The sequence below is a fragment of the Pimephales promelas genome, chromosome 5 (assembly GCF_988280905.1).
Source record: "Pimephales promelas chromosome 5, fPimPro1.hap1.1, whole genome shotgun sequence".
NCBI lineage: Eukaryota > Metazoa > Chordata > Actinopteri > Cypriniformes > Leuciscidae > Pimephales > Pimephales promelas.
The window spans coordinates 4,613,270-4,626,590 of NC_142773.1; the positions used below are offsets into that span (position 1 = coordinate 4,613,270).

The 13,321-nt window shown below is 39.5% G+C and overlaps 1 protein-coding gene across 2 annotated transcripts; it reads right to left on the bottom strand.

The window, feature by feature from the left end:
- Window positions 1-122: 122 nt before the first annotated feature.
- Window positions 123-13,051, bottom strand: LOC120488947 (alanine aminotransferase 2). 2 transcript variants are annotated; one of them, XM_039685543.2, is made up of 11 exons: window positions 12,790-13,051; window positions 11,025-11,114; window positions 10,625-10,733; window positions 10,210-10,343; window positions 8,838-9,081; window positions 8,638-8,717; window positions 6,719-6,855; window positions 6,332-6,506; window positions 2,777-2,932; window positions 1,108-1,220; window positions 123-834 (listed from the first exon to the last, which is right to left on the bottom strand). In XM_039685543.2, exons 1-11 carry the CDS (start codon window positions 12,892-12,894, stop codon window positions 744-746), a joined length of 1,434 nt encoding a protein of 477 aa, XP_039541477.2. In that variant the 5' UTR covers window positions 12,895-13,051; the 3' UTR covers window positions 123-743. The 2 variants fall into 2 exon arrangements, with proteins under 2 accessions (XP_039541477.2, XP_039541478.2); XM_039685544.2 differs by lacking the exon at window positions 11,025-11,114.
- Between the last annotated feature and the right edge of the window lie 270 nt (window positions 13,052-13,321).

The window sequence follows — 13,321 nt, forward strand, 5'->3', positions numbered from 1 at the left end:
AATCATGGAAATGGAAATGATGGTCATGGAAACCAATTCGCTCAGCACATTTTTTTATGCCTTTTTCAACTAGATTTTCTACTGGTCTGCTTATTTCTATAATAATGGTCATGATTCCTGGCTGGATTTAATCTTGCTTTAATTGTGTACAGATTCGTTGGTAGTAAATTAAAAGAACAATCATCTATATACAGTATCTATAAAAGACAGATAATCTATATACAGTAGTCATCAAACTTAAACATGAATTTTTAACAAAACCCGTTCTTGTGTTAGGACAACTTTAATGAACTTTTTTGATCCACTTTAAATGTTGACCACTGTAGTATTAGTCAATTACCTCCACCTAATGACCACGACTGGCGAGTGTGTGACCGTGAGATCCGTATGAACAGCTGGTGCGATAATCTGAGTGACATTGGAATCCAAATGAATGAGTGCAATCTAAAGTATACACTTATAATCAAATGTCTGAATAATTTATTAAACAATGACCAATATTCATGTAACCTCTCAACCTAAATTTGAGGCAGATAAAGAGTTACATTGAAACTAAATTACATTGTGCACCAAAAAGACAGAATGTGTAGAAATATAATTGGATGCCATTGTTGGGGCAATGGATTTAAATCTAATAAAAGGGTCTATCTCAGCTCTTTGGGAATATAAGCAATGTTATTTAAAAAAAATCAATTAACTTTCAAACAAATGTAATAGTCTGACATAAGCAGCTAAAGATGACACTAAGAAAACTCCATCATGAATCGCTTGTGGAATGTCTTCAGTCTTTGTAGAACATCTTCCATGGTGTCCTCATGAGTTGCCACAAAAAGCCTGAGAAACGATGGAGAATTTGGTTTTCACAGAGAATATATAGGATACACAGAATATGCTTTCAATTCAGATGGGCTAACGTTTACAGCTTATTTGAATGTCTACTATGGTAAGCATGAATGGCTGTAATTTAGTCAGAATGTACAATTGGGCAATTGAAAACAACAATAAAATCACACAGATAAAAAGTAATGATAAATTCACATTTAGTTACGAATGTTTTGTTTAAGTTATCCATTCACATCACGCATGCAACAGTGCAAGTGCAAACACCTGAAGTGATGGCTGTCCTTTTTTTGTCCATATTCACAGCCCGACCTCACATGCAGACCTGATTCTTCTAGCAAATGCAAGCAATACAGCATGTCTGGTTCCATCTGTTTTTTCTACAAAGAGAAAACAACTTTACTTGTAGAAAATATGAGAACTACTGTCAGGTTACAACATTTTAGTATTGCCTAAAGATATTTCGTCACTGCTGTGATTCTGACAAAAAGAAAAACCTTACTGGTGATGTAGGTTATACTATATTGGTTACAGGCAAACAAATGCACTCAGAATATGAATGGCTTGATCCATTTCTGCAAATCTGTTTTTGTGAATGAATGACTCTCTTTACCTTTTTGGTCTTTGTCAACACACGCTTGCACCACCTACTGGAAGGCTGTCTAACAGCAGATGATGATTTTGCATCGGTACTCTATTGCTATTCCTGCAGTTCCCGGATGTACGATGTTGACGTTTCTGTTGAACTTGAACCACCGAATGTGGAAGCAAATTTGTAAAGCGAAATATGATGGACTCAAAATTTCCTATTGAATATTATAGGCTGTATTTTTGAAGAGACTGACTATTTTGGAAGTGAAATTGGAAATTTTTAATGCAAAATCGTGCTTGCATTTTAATGCATTCATGCATTCCCAGACAGCAAACTGACATTGAATCAACGTGGAAACGACGTCTCTCATGACATTGAAACAACGTTGATTTGCTCATCGAATTAACGTTGAACCAACGTCAGACGCTGCATTCTTCAAAGCTAAATGAAATCGAAAATTGGTTTGCTTTCATAACGTTGAAACAACGCGTTGATTTCAAGTTGATTTTCCGTTAGTTTTGAAAGAATGACGCATCTGACGTTGGTTCAACGTTAATTCGATGAGCAAAACAATGTCAGATCAACGTTGTTTCGATGTCATATTTCCACGTTGATTCAATGTCAGTTTGCTATCTGGGTTTGGTTTGTTCATTTCAACTTTTTTCAGCTTTTTTGTTTCAACTACATTTGTCACTCATTGTTTTCATTGTCTTATTGAAAAGTACTAAACTTTGTGTAGTTCAGACAGATTGTTTTTGACTTGCAATTGTGAATTAGAAGGTGGCAACCCAGACAGCAAACTGACATTGAAACGTGGAAACGACGTCTCTCATGACATTGAAACAACGTTGATTTTGCTCATCGAATTAACGTTGAACCAACGTCAGACGCGGCATTCTTCAAAGCTAAATGAAATCGAAAATTGGTTTGCTTTCATAACGTTGAAACAACGCGTTGATTTCAAGTTGATTTTCCGTTAGTTTTGAAAGAATGACGCATCTGACGTTGGTTCAACGTTAATTCGATGAGCAAAACAATGTCAGATCAACGTTGTTTCGATGTCATATTTCCACGTTGATTCAATGTCAGTTTGCTATCTGTTTGTATAACATTTATGAGCAATCAAATTATGTATTTTTTTTCCTGTCATGTAGGGATGCTACTGACTTTTAGACTGAATGATGAAATAGACTAAATGGCAGTTGTTTCCAGGATTTGAAATAGCTATTATACCGATTGGTGTTGATATTTACTGTATGTCCTCTGTAGTTACTTATTATTCAACAACAGTAGTACTTTTAATTTAGTGTCATTCACAAATTGTTGTAATACACAGATTCTCACCTTGGCCAATTTTATTGCTCTTGGAGGTAAGTGTAGACGGGGGAAGACAAAAAATCCTGCCTTCAATGGCTGGCAGCTGATCCCCTGTATCTCACTAAAGACCTCTTGAATCCGACGAGCATTTTTACTTATCATATTTTTAATGGACTGGATCTCCTGAAAGAAAAGATTAATTAAGTTCAATACAAAGTTGTATTTTTTTTTTATTTTTTTTACTGATATTGACACTTCAACTTTATCAGTTCTTTTGTATCAGGTCAACCAATACATGAGACCATTTGGTGAATTTTGGTTTCTAAAACAAGGAAAACCAGCCCTTTTCTTGGAGAGCTACCTTCTTGCAATCCTGCTCCAACACATCTGTCACATCTGTAATTTTCGCCAGAAGCTTCAATGACCTTTCACCCCAGCTGTGAGGGGGTGACAGACCACATTGCCACTTCCTTGATCCCGTAGAGGACATTGGAGAGAGTTTTTTAGAGCAAGAACCGCTTCCAAAAGCCATGGGCTCTCGAGCACGTGGTCAACCACGTCACCAAAAAGACCCGACTGGGGAATGGGCGAATCCAGCAGGAAAGCTTTCTCCCTGACACATATGTGAACAAATTTGTTGGTACCCTTCCATGAAAAAGTAAAGAACCCAACATTTTCTCTGAAATAACTTACTGACAAAAGAAATATTCCTTTGGATTTTGATTCAACAGCATTTAAATAAAATAAATGAAAATGGCATGGACACAAATTATGCCTTAATCTAATATTTTGTTGCACTACCTTTAGAGGCTTTTTCTGTAGCTCCCAATGAGACTTCTGTAATTGTCAACAGGTACGTTTTGGGTCATTATTCTGTTGGAGGACCCATGATCTGCGACTGAGACAGAGCTTTATGATGCTCAACACAGTACATTGCACTCTAGAATGCCTTGATAGTATTGAGACCAGATGGTGGACCTGGACAACAACTAGACGAGCCCTAGAGACAAAACCCCAGATAGGCAGTGTCGACTAGACAGCCTTCTGCACAGATCCTCAGCTAATACCAAAGGAACCAGACAAAACCTTTGCTCAGACACCTATGACCAGTTACAAATCCCCATTCCTCCATATGCCAATGTGATGTATCATAATCTTCAAGGAGAAGTAAATGGATGAAATATGAAAATGAAATGATATCAATCCATAATCTGACTTGTTTAAAACCAGGACCAGTCGGGGATGAAGTTCTCCTCTGGCTAAATGAATGCACATGATGTTCATATGATTCCAGGCTGCATCGCAATTTTTTTTTCTCTGTTTCTGTCACCTGATGGAGTTTGGGTTCATTGCCTCTGTTTCCTCTGGCTTGCTTATTTCACACTTAATATTCAGCGAAATTATTGATTTGACTGCGGGTGAGAACTGAACTGAGATGGATGATTACAGAGCTGCTTTATATCTGATATAAATTATATCAATTATATGTGTCACCTTTACACAGACATCAAACTGAATCAACACTGAACTGAATAGCATATTCCAGTCTGACTTTTTTATGACCATATGACCTCATGCCCATGAGGGAGTCCAGATGCTCCCTGTTCCAGTACATCAAGTATGCTTCATGGTTTAATGGTTCTCCCCACACAGTGGAAGCAGCAAGAGAGGAAGCCTGCTCAACAATTTCCATCACCCTTCCAGCCCAAAATCCTCTAGTGGACTTCATAAAGCCAGAACTTAAACCTCCCTCCCACTTCTGCAGACACAGAGCCAGAGCCTATGCCCGCAAAAGACCCCCCGCCAGAGGCTACATCCATCCAGGAGCTCAACTCTGCCGCCCAGTCTGACCAGGTGTTTGTACCACTTCGTCCATCTGTCCCCGTAGGAGCTTTAGTGGAGCTGGATGAAGTAGAGGCTGGTCATCCCATCCTCCAGAATCTGAATTCAGTCCACCTCAGTCTGCAGTGATAAATTACCTGATGACTTCCTGTGCCAAAGCCCTTCGTCCTTGCTACTTCCATCCAGCATCCAAGTCTCCTTGTCTCTGCTGGTCCAGCAGTTCAGCCTAACTTTGCTGCAATGCCTTGGGTCTCCTGGTCACATACTCCACCTTGGTGTGATGATCCCTGGCTCCCACTCGGGTCTCCGAGCCCATTACTCCACCTTGGCTCCTACCTCCCTCAACTCGACCTGGGACCATCGTCCTTCCAGCTCCACTGGGCCCCCTTATCCCTCCGGCGTCACCTTAGTCAGTCATCACTCTTATTCCGTCACAGACTTATGGGCCTTCAGCTACACCTTGTTCCACCACCTCTTTGGTTCGGTTGGGCCCCTCCTTTGCTCCGACTCCTCCTCAGTCCCACCTGCTTTGCCTCGGTCCTCTGGTACCCTTGCTCCACCTTGGCCACTCATCACCGCAGCTCCGGCCTGGGTCTCTTGGTCCTCCTGTCTCACCTGTTCTCTCCGGACATCCGACTCCACCTGGGTCTCTACATCTCCCGGTGGCACCTCTGTCGGTTGGGCTCATGACTCCCCTCTGGCTAATACCCCACAGATTTTGTTTTGGTTCAAGGCTGAGATGTGCTCAGCCATGTTTGCAGAGTATGACTGTGCATTGGAGATTTGGGGACTTTTTTCTTAAGTAAAAAAAAAATTGCATGTTATTTTTCTGTATCAACAAGTTTCCGAAGAGCGCTCCTGTAAAAAATAAAGTGGGTGAAACGTCCAGTGAGGCAGCGGAAGTAGCATTCCAATGGTATTTTGTGTTATAGTTAGCGAAGAGGCTAGCTGTTTCTCTGAAAATTATTTTACTATTTAAAGACGCAAATCTTTATAAGAGATGTCGTTATGGAGCTCAGGGACAACATGTGCTGTTCGCAGTTGTATGTATAACCGGACTAAACTAATTCAGTGGCTTAAACGTGATTGTTTTGAACATAAGCTGAAAACGAAATCAGAGTAATCCTGCCAGAGCCCGTCTCTGGTCCTGCCGACGACTGTAGTTTCCATCACCTCCCAAAAGAAGACGAATCTTCCTGTGTACATTTGTTTAAATTCCTAATATTCTATAAACTCTATCAGCTTGTGATTGGCTGTTCGCTACTGATGTTACACCTAAACTCAGGATCAAAGCCTGTGTTGACAGAATACCAAATGTGCCAGTTAATGTATTCAAGCAGCACATTCATTTATAATTTTGAATAAACTCCAAAGCACAATGACTAAGTGTGTATTTTTTATTTTAATTGTTTGTCAGCTCGCACAACTGTCTGTCACCATGCCTTGATGAGTATTGATTATTAATAATGTTATTATAATACTCCCAATCAACTACTGCGGAGGGTAAAGGTACTGTTATTTCACCCTTTTTAATTTTGTTGAGGTTGTGTTCCCACATCGTTAGCTAGTTTGGATCGCTATAACTTGAATGACTGTCAACTGTTGAATGAACGAGTGTAAAGCATGTCAAGTCACGCTTTGTTTACTTCCAACCAGAAGTCGCACCCACTTTTGACGCAAGGGCTCATGGGGCGTAGGAAACTTGTGGATATGTTAAGCACTCATATGGAGCATACTGACCTCAGAGAAGGTGGGGAATGAGGGATCTCCAGGTTTTGGAGGATCTGTCATGAGGTCAAGTGCAATTTGTCCACCAACAGGTGGGCAGGACCTAGTGGAAAAGAATGTACGAGTGTATTCCTTCACGGCAGGGTCAAGATTCACCAGCTCCATGTAGCCACCCCGAAGCCCACACCTGAAAACAAAGAATGGTCAGAGTAGTAGACTAACATAGATTTGTTTTTTATTCCATTTGTTGATTAAATAAATGTGCTATCTGTCAGACTCACTGGCCCACTCCCATTATTATTATTATTTGTATCCAGAGTAATATTAATATAAGGATCGATACGCTGTAATTATATATAGAGAGAAATCAAGGAATAATAATATAATAATACTACTTACTCTCCCATGAAGCCCTTGGAGGCAGAATTAAAGGAGGCCAATTCCACAGTGCCTGAAATCGTAGAGCCCATTTCTGATAACACCTTCTTATAGGATTCAAACTCAGTATCTTCTCCATAGACACAGCTCTGATACACCTGAAGAGAAAGATACAGCTCACAATGGAGGGTTCAAGAACAGAAGTGTGCTAGTGGACAAGCATGTTAATTCTGCAGAGCTAAATAAGGATCCGATTGGCTGTTCACTGCTTTCTTGAGTAGCAGTTTCACTATGTGTACTCATTTCTCTGCCTTTCCATTCGACTGCGGCTTGATGTCACATGTTGAAACCCATATTCCTCAATAAACTTCTGGAAGTCTTTGTCACTGTTGCCCATTATCACTGTAAACCACCTGCGGAATGTCGTGTCTAGCAAAGATGGATTTTATGTGTGTTGTCACACAAGCAGCAGATGTATTGGAAAGCAATGCCATCTCTGGATAGTTTGACAGATCACTATCGACTATGACTAGCAGATAGTTTTGTCCATCCAGGAAGTCAGTCAGTCCCAACTTTCTGCCATGGTTCATCTAGTGGATCAGTGATGATCATTAGCTCCTTCTGTTGCATAGCATGATGCTTCAAGCAAGTATCACAGGTTGACACCATCCGGTCGATGTCTGCGTTTATTCCGGGCCAATAGATTTCAGTCCTAGCCATTCTTTAAAAATGTTCTGCACCAAGGTGTCCCTCATGCAGTTTTTTCAGCATCTCCTGTCGCAGTGACTGAGGGATAATGATCTTGGTCTCAGCAGAAGTCCCTTGACAACACTCAACTCTGTTCTGATGTTGTAGTACTGGGTACATTCTCCCCTTGGCCAACCTTCATTCATTCACCAGTACCAAGTCGTATTTGCCTTTGTCCTCAGCCTGTTCAAACATGAGTGTGTTAAACACCTCTATTATCTGAGGCCCCGTAACAGTGAGAAGCAATGCAATCTTGCGTGCATCCGACGCTTCATCGAGGCCCACTGCCTGCAAGTACAGCGCAAATCTCTGTTTAAACGTACGCCATTCGTGATCAATATTTCCAGTCCAGCAGCGTCTGGCGGTTTAACACTTTCCATGACGGCTATCAGTTTTGGTGATCATCACCATTCCTGGTACCATGTAATGTGTTTCTTATTTCATTAAAGTAACAGGTTTGTAACAGAACGTATCTTTTGTTCACTTTCAGGTCGCGAGCAGGAAGAGTAACAACAACAACTCCACTCTACTGACTATCGGTCTGCATACTCTACTGGTACGTATAATGCCACTGACACCTAGTGGTTAGTTTCTGTACTCACATCTACAATGGTACTATCACTACACTTTTTGCCCGAGATGCAGCTAACGCAAGGCAACAACACAGTCAGCTTTTGCCGCCACTAGATCTTTGACAAATTTAGAGCTAAATTCTGATGGAAGGTGTCCCTCCAGGAACAGCATTGTGTTTTACCAAAAATGGTGCACTCATATTACTTATGAATGATAGAAAGTGCAACGCGAAATTAAGCGGAACAAGACCCGTCTGCCATTAGCTCCAGTTCCTATAGAAACAAAGTGTTTTGAGGACTGCACATGCATCCAGCCTGAAGAATCATGGCAGATTTTGTTACTGATTTGAAATAAATTATTTAATTGTGAGTTTGCCAAGCAGTTTCGAGATTTCAGGATGCCTCTATTCAAGTAGACAGGACATGGTCTTGGATGCTTGAAATAGCAGCCTGGAGGTGTTGCAAACATGGCTGCAGAATGAAACAGACTTTCCTTGAAAGGGACTTTGGTTTTAATGACAGAGAGCTCTTACATTACTAGCTGCTTGATGCAATCTATATTGTGAAAAGCGCTATAAAAATATACTTGACTTGACTTGACATTATTTGAGAAAAGCTCACCTCATCAGCCAGTAGGAAGAGCCTTTCTTCTGCAGCGAACCGAATCACTTCTTCTATGGATTTCCTACTCTGTATGTGACCTGATAATCAAAGCAACATTCATCCATTTATAATTACAAGAAGCCATTTTCCTTTTCTCAATTTTTGGTTACAAGATGGCACATCTTTCTCACAATAATAAGGATAATCTATTGCTGTACCTGTAGGATTCCCTGGGTTGCAGATATAAAGCGCTACTGGATTGCATGTCCTTCTACCTGCATGAAGCGCTCTTCGAAGCTCCTCCACCTGCAGTGTCCAGCCCTGCTCCTCACACAAATGGTAAGGAATGATGGCAGCTCCCTGGTCCTCCAGAGCCTGGGTAAATGTAGCGTAGGTGGGCACTGGTATGAGCACACCAGTCCGACATGAGCCCTCGCTCTGAACCAGCAGCTGCACCATAAACTACAATGAAAATATTTACTTGAAGTTAAACTTATACCATCCAATCTTACATTTTCAAAAAAAGTGCATGCATGTTTATGCATTTGTGTTTAAAAAATAATAAAAGGTGACCTATTATGCCCCTCACTAGATGTACGTTTGATGCACGATGACGTTTTAGCTCAAAATACGCCACAGATCACTTATTGTAGCTTGTCAAATTTGCCCCTATTTGCGTGTGAGCAAAAACACGCTGTTTTCATCTGTCCCGTTAAATGACAATGGGCTGCTTCTCCCGGCCCCCTTACCAAAAAAGGGCGGACCCTTTACAGCTCATGCTTCGGATACTCCGTCAACAACAAAACCGGAGAATGTCATGCAGCCAAAATGTCAGATTAATTAATGAAGTTGATTCAACTCATCGAATAGCATGTACCGCCATGTTAATCAAAAAATCTTCCAGGAACAACTTTTGAGCAAATCCAGAGTTGAACTGACCCTCGTTTGTAACAGTCCGGCTTAAAATAATTTGTCCAAATATACTACTTTATATGGCTTTCTTTGGCACATTTCCTTCATAAATGAAATGTATTCACTGTGCCCTCAGTTGTCAGGAGTTTATGGAGACTCTTATGTTCGTTGGTACATCCAATAACAGAACATTTGTAATGTTTTCTGGCACAGATGTATATTTTCAGCTGCTAAAACGAGGAACAGAAATGGCGGACTGATCCGGCTCACTCAGGGCGGGATTTATGCTAATAGGGCAGATCATCAGTAGTCATGGGCGGGGCTTCGAGATCGAGATGGTCCTCACTGCAGAACATGAAATCCACGGGGAGGAGTCGCATCCAGATCCAACTCCTCCCACCTTACGTATACCTAATCCTACCCAGCTCCACCCCCTGGATCTCGTGTACTGCAATGAGGTGCTACTGGGAAAATCAGAAACCACTCGTTTGAAGAGACTGATAATGATTCATGGGGATTAAAAGAAGGAGTGGGTGGATTTTTTTACCATTATAGGCTGGGTGTTAACACACACTATAGACACACATTTGTGTTCGTACACCTTTTTAAAGTGAATTTTGCATAATAGGTCCCCTTTAAAAGGAACAAAAAGCGATAAATGATTTTTGTTGACTAAACCATGAGAGCCATCTGTGACCCAGTTGTGATGAAGATGTTGTCGGGTGAGGAAGGAACTCCTCCGTCTCTCCTGGTAATGAACTTCGACACGCACTGTTTGATTTTGGCGATTCCACATGAATCTGTATATGAGCCTGAAGAGATTGGCACCACATGACTATCACGTACAAGGATTCAACACCACACACCAGCCGTTCATATGCTTCAATTAACATTTGATCAGACCTGTTTGTCCACACTGTTAAAAAAGAAAATCAACACACTGAAACAGAAAACTTAAATGTAGCTGATCTCTTGAAGTCTTAACATTTGACAATAAACATTTGAAGTGGTGCAGTGACAATCACACTTTTCTTTACTTAAATGTATGAAAACAGCTAGATATAAATACCACTGTGGACGGACAAAAGCTCACCTACGCTTCCACCATCACATTGTCTAAGAAGACATTCTGCCCTTTGTTTAACATCTAATGGCAGACTGTCATCCTCCAAAAGTTCTGGATAGAAGCAAGCAGCAAGGACCTGAAAAATAGCACACAGAAAAACTGAGCATCTTATTTCTCATATAGGCATTGGGTTAAGTACACTCTAAAAAATGCTGGGTTGTTTCAACCCAATTTTGGGTAAAATATGGACAAACCCAAACGTTGGGTTAAAAATGTAATTAAAAAAATTAACCCAATGGCTGGGTATGTCCATATTTTACCCCAAATTAGGTTGAAACAACCCAGCATTTTTTAGAGTGTAATAATATTTTTCCCAACATGTTTTTTTTCTGTTTTTTTCAGTGACAGGTGGAAAGCTGCTACCTACTTGACGAACAAAGCTGATGGGTTTCGTTCCCCCTCTATGGAGATCTCCAGAGGACAAATCAAGCACCTCGTTATAGTTTTTTCTCTTACCCTAAAATCAAATTAAAAAATATATATATTGTGTCATAAATGGCTCTGTGTAACCATAAAAATGGGATCCAGGATAGAAGTCAGTTCAGTAAATCAGTTAAAACTGGTTTTAATTCAGGATCCAAATTTTTAATCGATTATTAAGCTCCAATATGATACAAAAAACTGTCAAAGACGTCAAACACTAAAAAGTTTTTTTCTCTCAAACAACCTTTCCATGTAGTCATCTGCCTAATTTCTACTTCACATCAGATACATTTGCACCAAAATATGATATTAAAGGTCTAAGGGGTTGTAAGTCCGTGATATTTTAGGCTTCTGGAAGGGTCAATTTTCATTCAAGAGACATTTTTTTCTAGATTCTATTGACAATTCACTTCTTTAGACATTTATACTGTATATGTGTTCTGATGTGATATATCACAACAAATACAAAAAACTGAAGTTCATTTTTTTTATTACATAAATAGAGTAAACCATAATGAATAAGGGATTTTACAACAAATATTGATTCCTCAAAAGCTTTAGAACAACTGTAAAAAAACTGGGTGAAAATTAAAGAAACAAAATAACTTTTTACTGTGACTGTAGTCACCATATGTTTTAGAATATTCCATTCAAAATGAAAATGTATGTTCCCTTTATATTTTCTCATGATATCTGTGTCAATTTACCAAACACATCCAAAAACAACCTCTAGATCACACTGTGCACATTTGCACATCAGTCGTTTGGCCATGCTGATTTTCTTTAAAAAGAATCCAAGTTTGAACTCTGTACAATCTGACCTGTACAAATACGTGTCTCTTCAAAGCAATCCAAATGTGTTGTGTCCAAAGACCGTACATAAAATGTTGTGTCTAGGAAGACGCTTGGGATTTATTCCAAACCTCCCCTTTTTACGTTCATAAGACACCAGACAACATCAGGTGTTTTATATTGGTGGGTCTGTGATGGTTCACACTTCACACACACCAACAGATTTATATATCATTAGTTAGGGTGACCAACAGTCCTGTTTTGACGTCCTGTCCTGGCTGTTTTTTTATAAAGTGATGAAAATGTCCTGTTTTTCAAAAAAAAAACTGCTGGGAAAGATAAGCTCTACAGCTAAATATAGATGGTCAAACAGGATAAAGAGGAAGAAATATATTTTGTTTATATTAGTTTGTATTTGTTTAATTTGGAGGTATTTCTTACATTTCTTATATATTTATTTTTCTAATACAGAAGATACATTATTTCTACCATTATTTCATTCATTATTGAGTAACCTCTGAGAAGCCTATCTGAATTTGTGTCTTGTAATATAACAATTTTCTATCCATACAGAGGAGGCATAGCCTGCTTTAAATGTATTGAAATTAATAAGGCATCGTTGAGTAAACTTCGAGTATCATTTGAGGATCTGTTTGCCGGGCCGAGTGTCCTGGTTTTTGGTAATCAAAATATGGTCACCCTACACTGTTTTACGTTAAAATGCTATAGATTTGCACTCACATGCAGAAGGCTATCATTCACGGAGGTCAACTCATTATTACGCAGACAAATTTCAGCTTTTCATAGAAAAAAAGTAAGTTAATAGACTACGTTAATCCATGCTGAAGCTATTAATTGATATATCAGGGGTGCTTCGAAGAATAGAAGATGAGAGTATTGTCAAAGTAGTACCACACCTGTTGAATTTCAGCCTCAATCTGTGCCGCACATATGGATAAAACATCCTTCTCTGAGAGAAACGTGTTCTTCAACAATGGGCTGATTTTTTTCAGGAAAGACATTGTTGTTTCCCAGTCTGAAGATTTTCTTTGTCGCCTGAACAACTTGGTTAGAAACTCCCTTCTTTTGATGGCTTTTATCACTGGACCAGTGAGTCAAATGTTCAAAACCACTCCTTACCAAGATTTCAGTTATTAAACCCAAATCTTTCATCCTATGGGGATTTTGCTTATACATAGGAGCAAAGTTCCCATGGGTCGGGCTTCTTGAGACATTAACAAAGACACCTGATGAATATTCACTGCTTAACTTCTCTCTACAGGAGGAATGTGAATCATCTACAGTATTCAACTCAAATCATGTCATGTTGCATTTTTTTCATGATTTTGGCTTTATCATTTTGATACTTGTGTATCACTATCTATTCAAAGTATAAATAAAATAAAAATTATGCATCAGCCCCATTTTCCATATAACTAAAATGAATGA

Bases quoted from the DNA above. Each gene is read 5' to 3' on its own strand.
- LOC120488947 (XM_039685543.2), bottom strand. From the start codon at position 12,894: ATGTCTTTCCTGAAAAAAATCAGCCCATTGTTGAAGAACACGTTTCTC. The intron at 6,856-8,637 runs GTGAGCTTTTCT...CTTTCTCTTCAG, and splicing joins TCTTCCTACTGGCTGATGAG to GTGTATCAGAGCTGTGTCTA. The intron at 2,933-6,331 runs GTCAGTATGCTC...CTTTTCTTTCAG, and splicing joins CATTCCCCACCTTCTCTGAG to GAGATCCAGTCCATTAAAAA.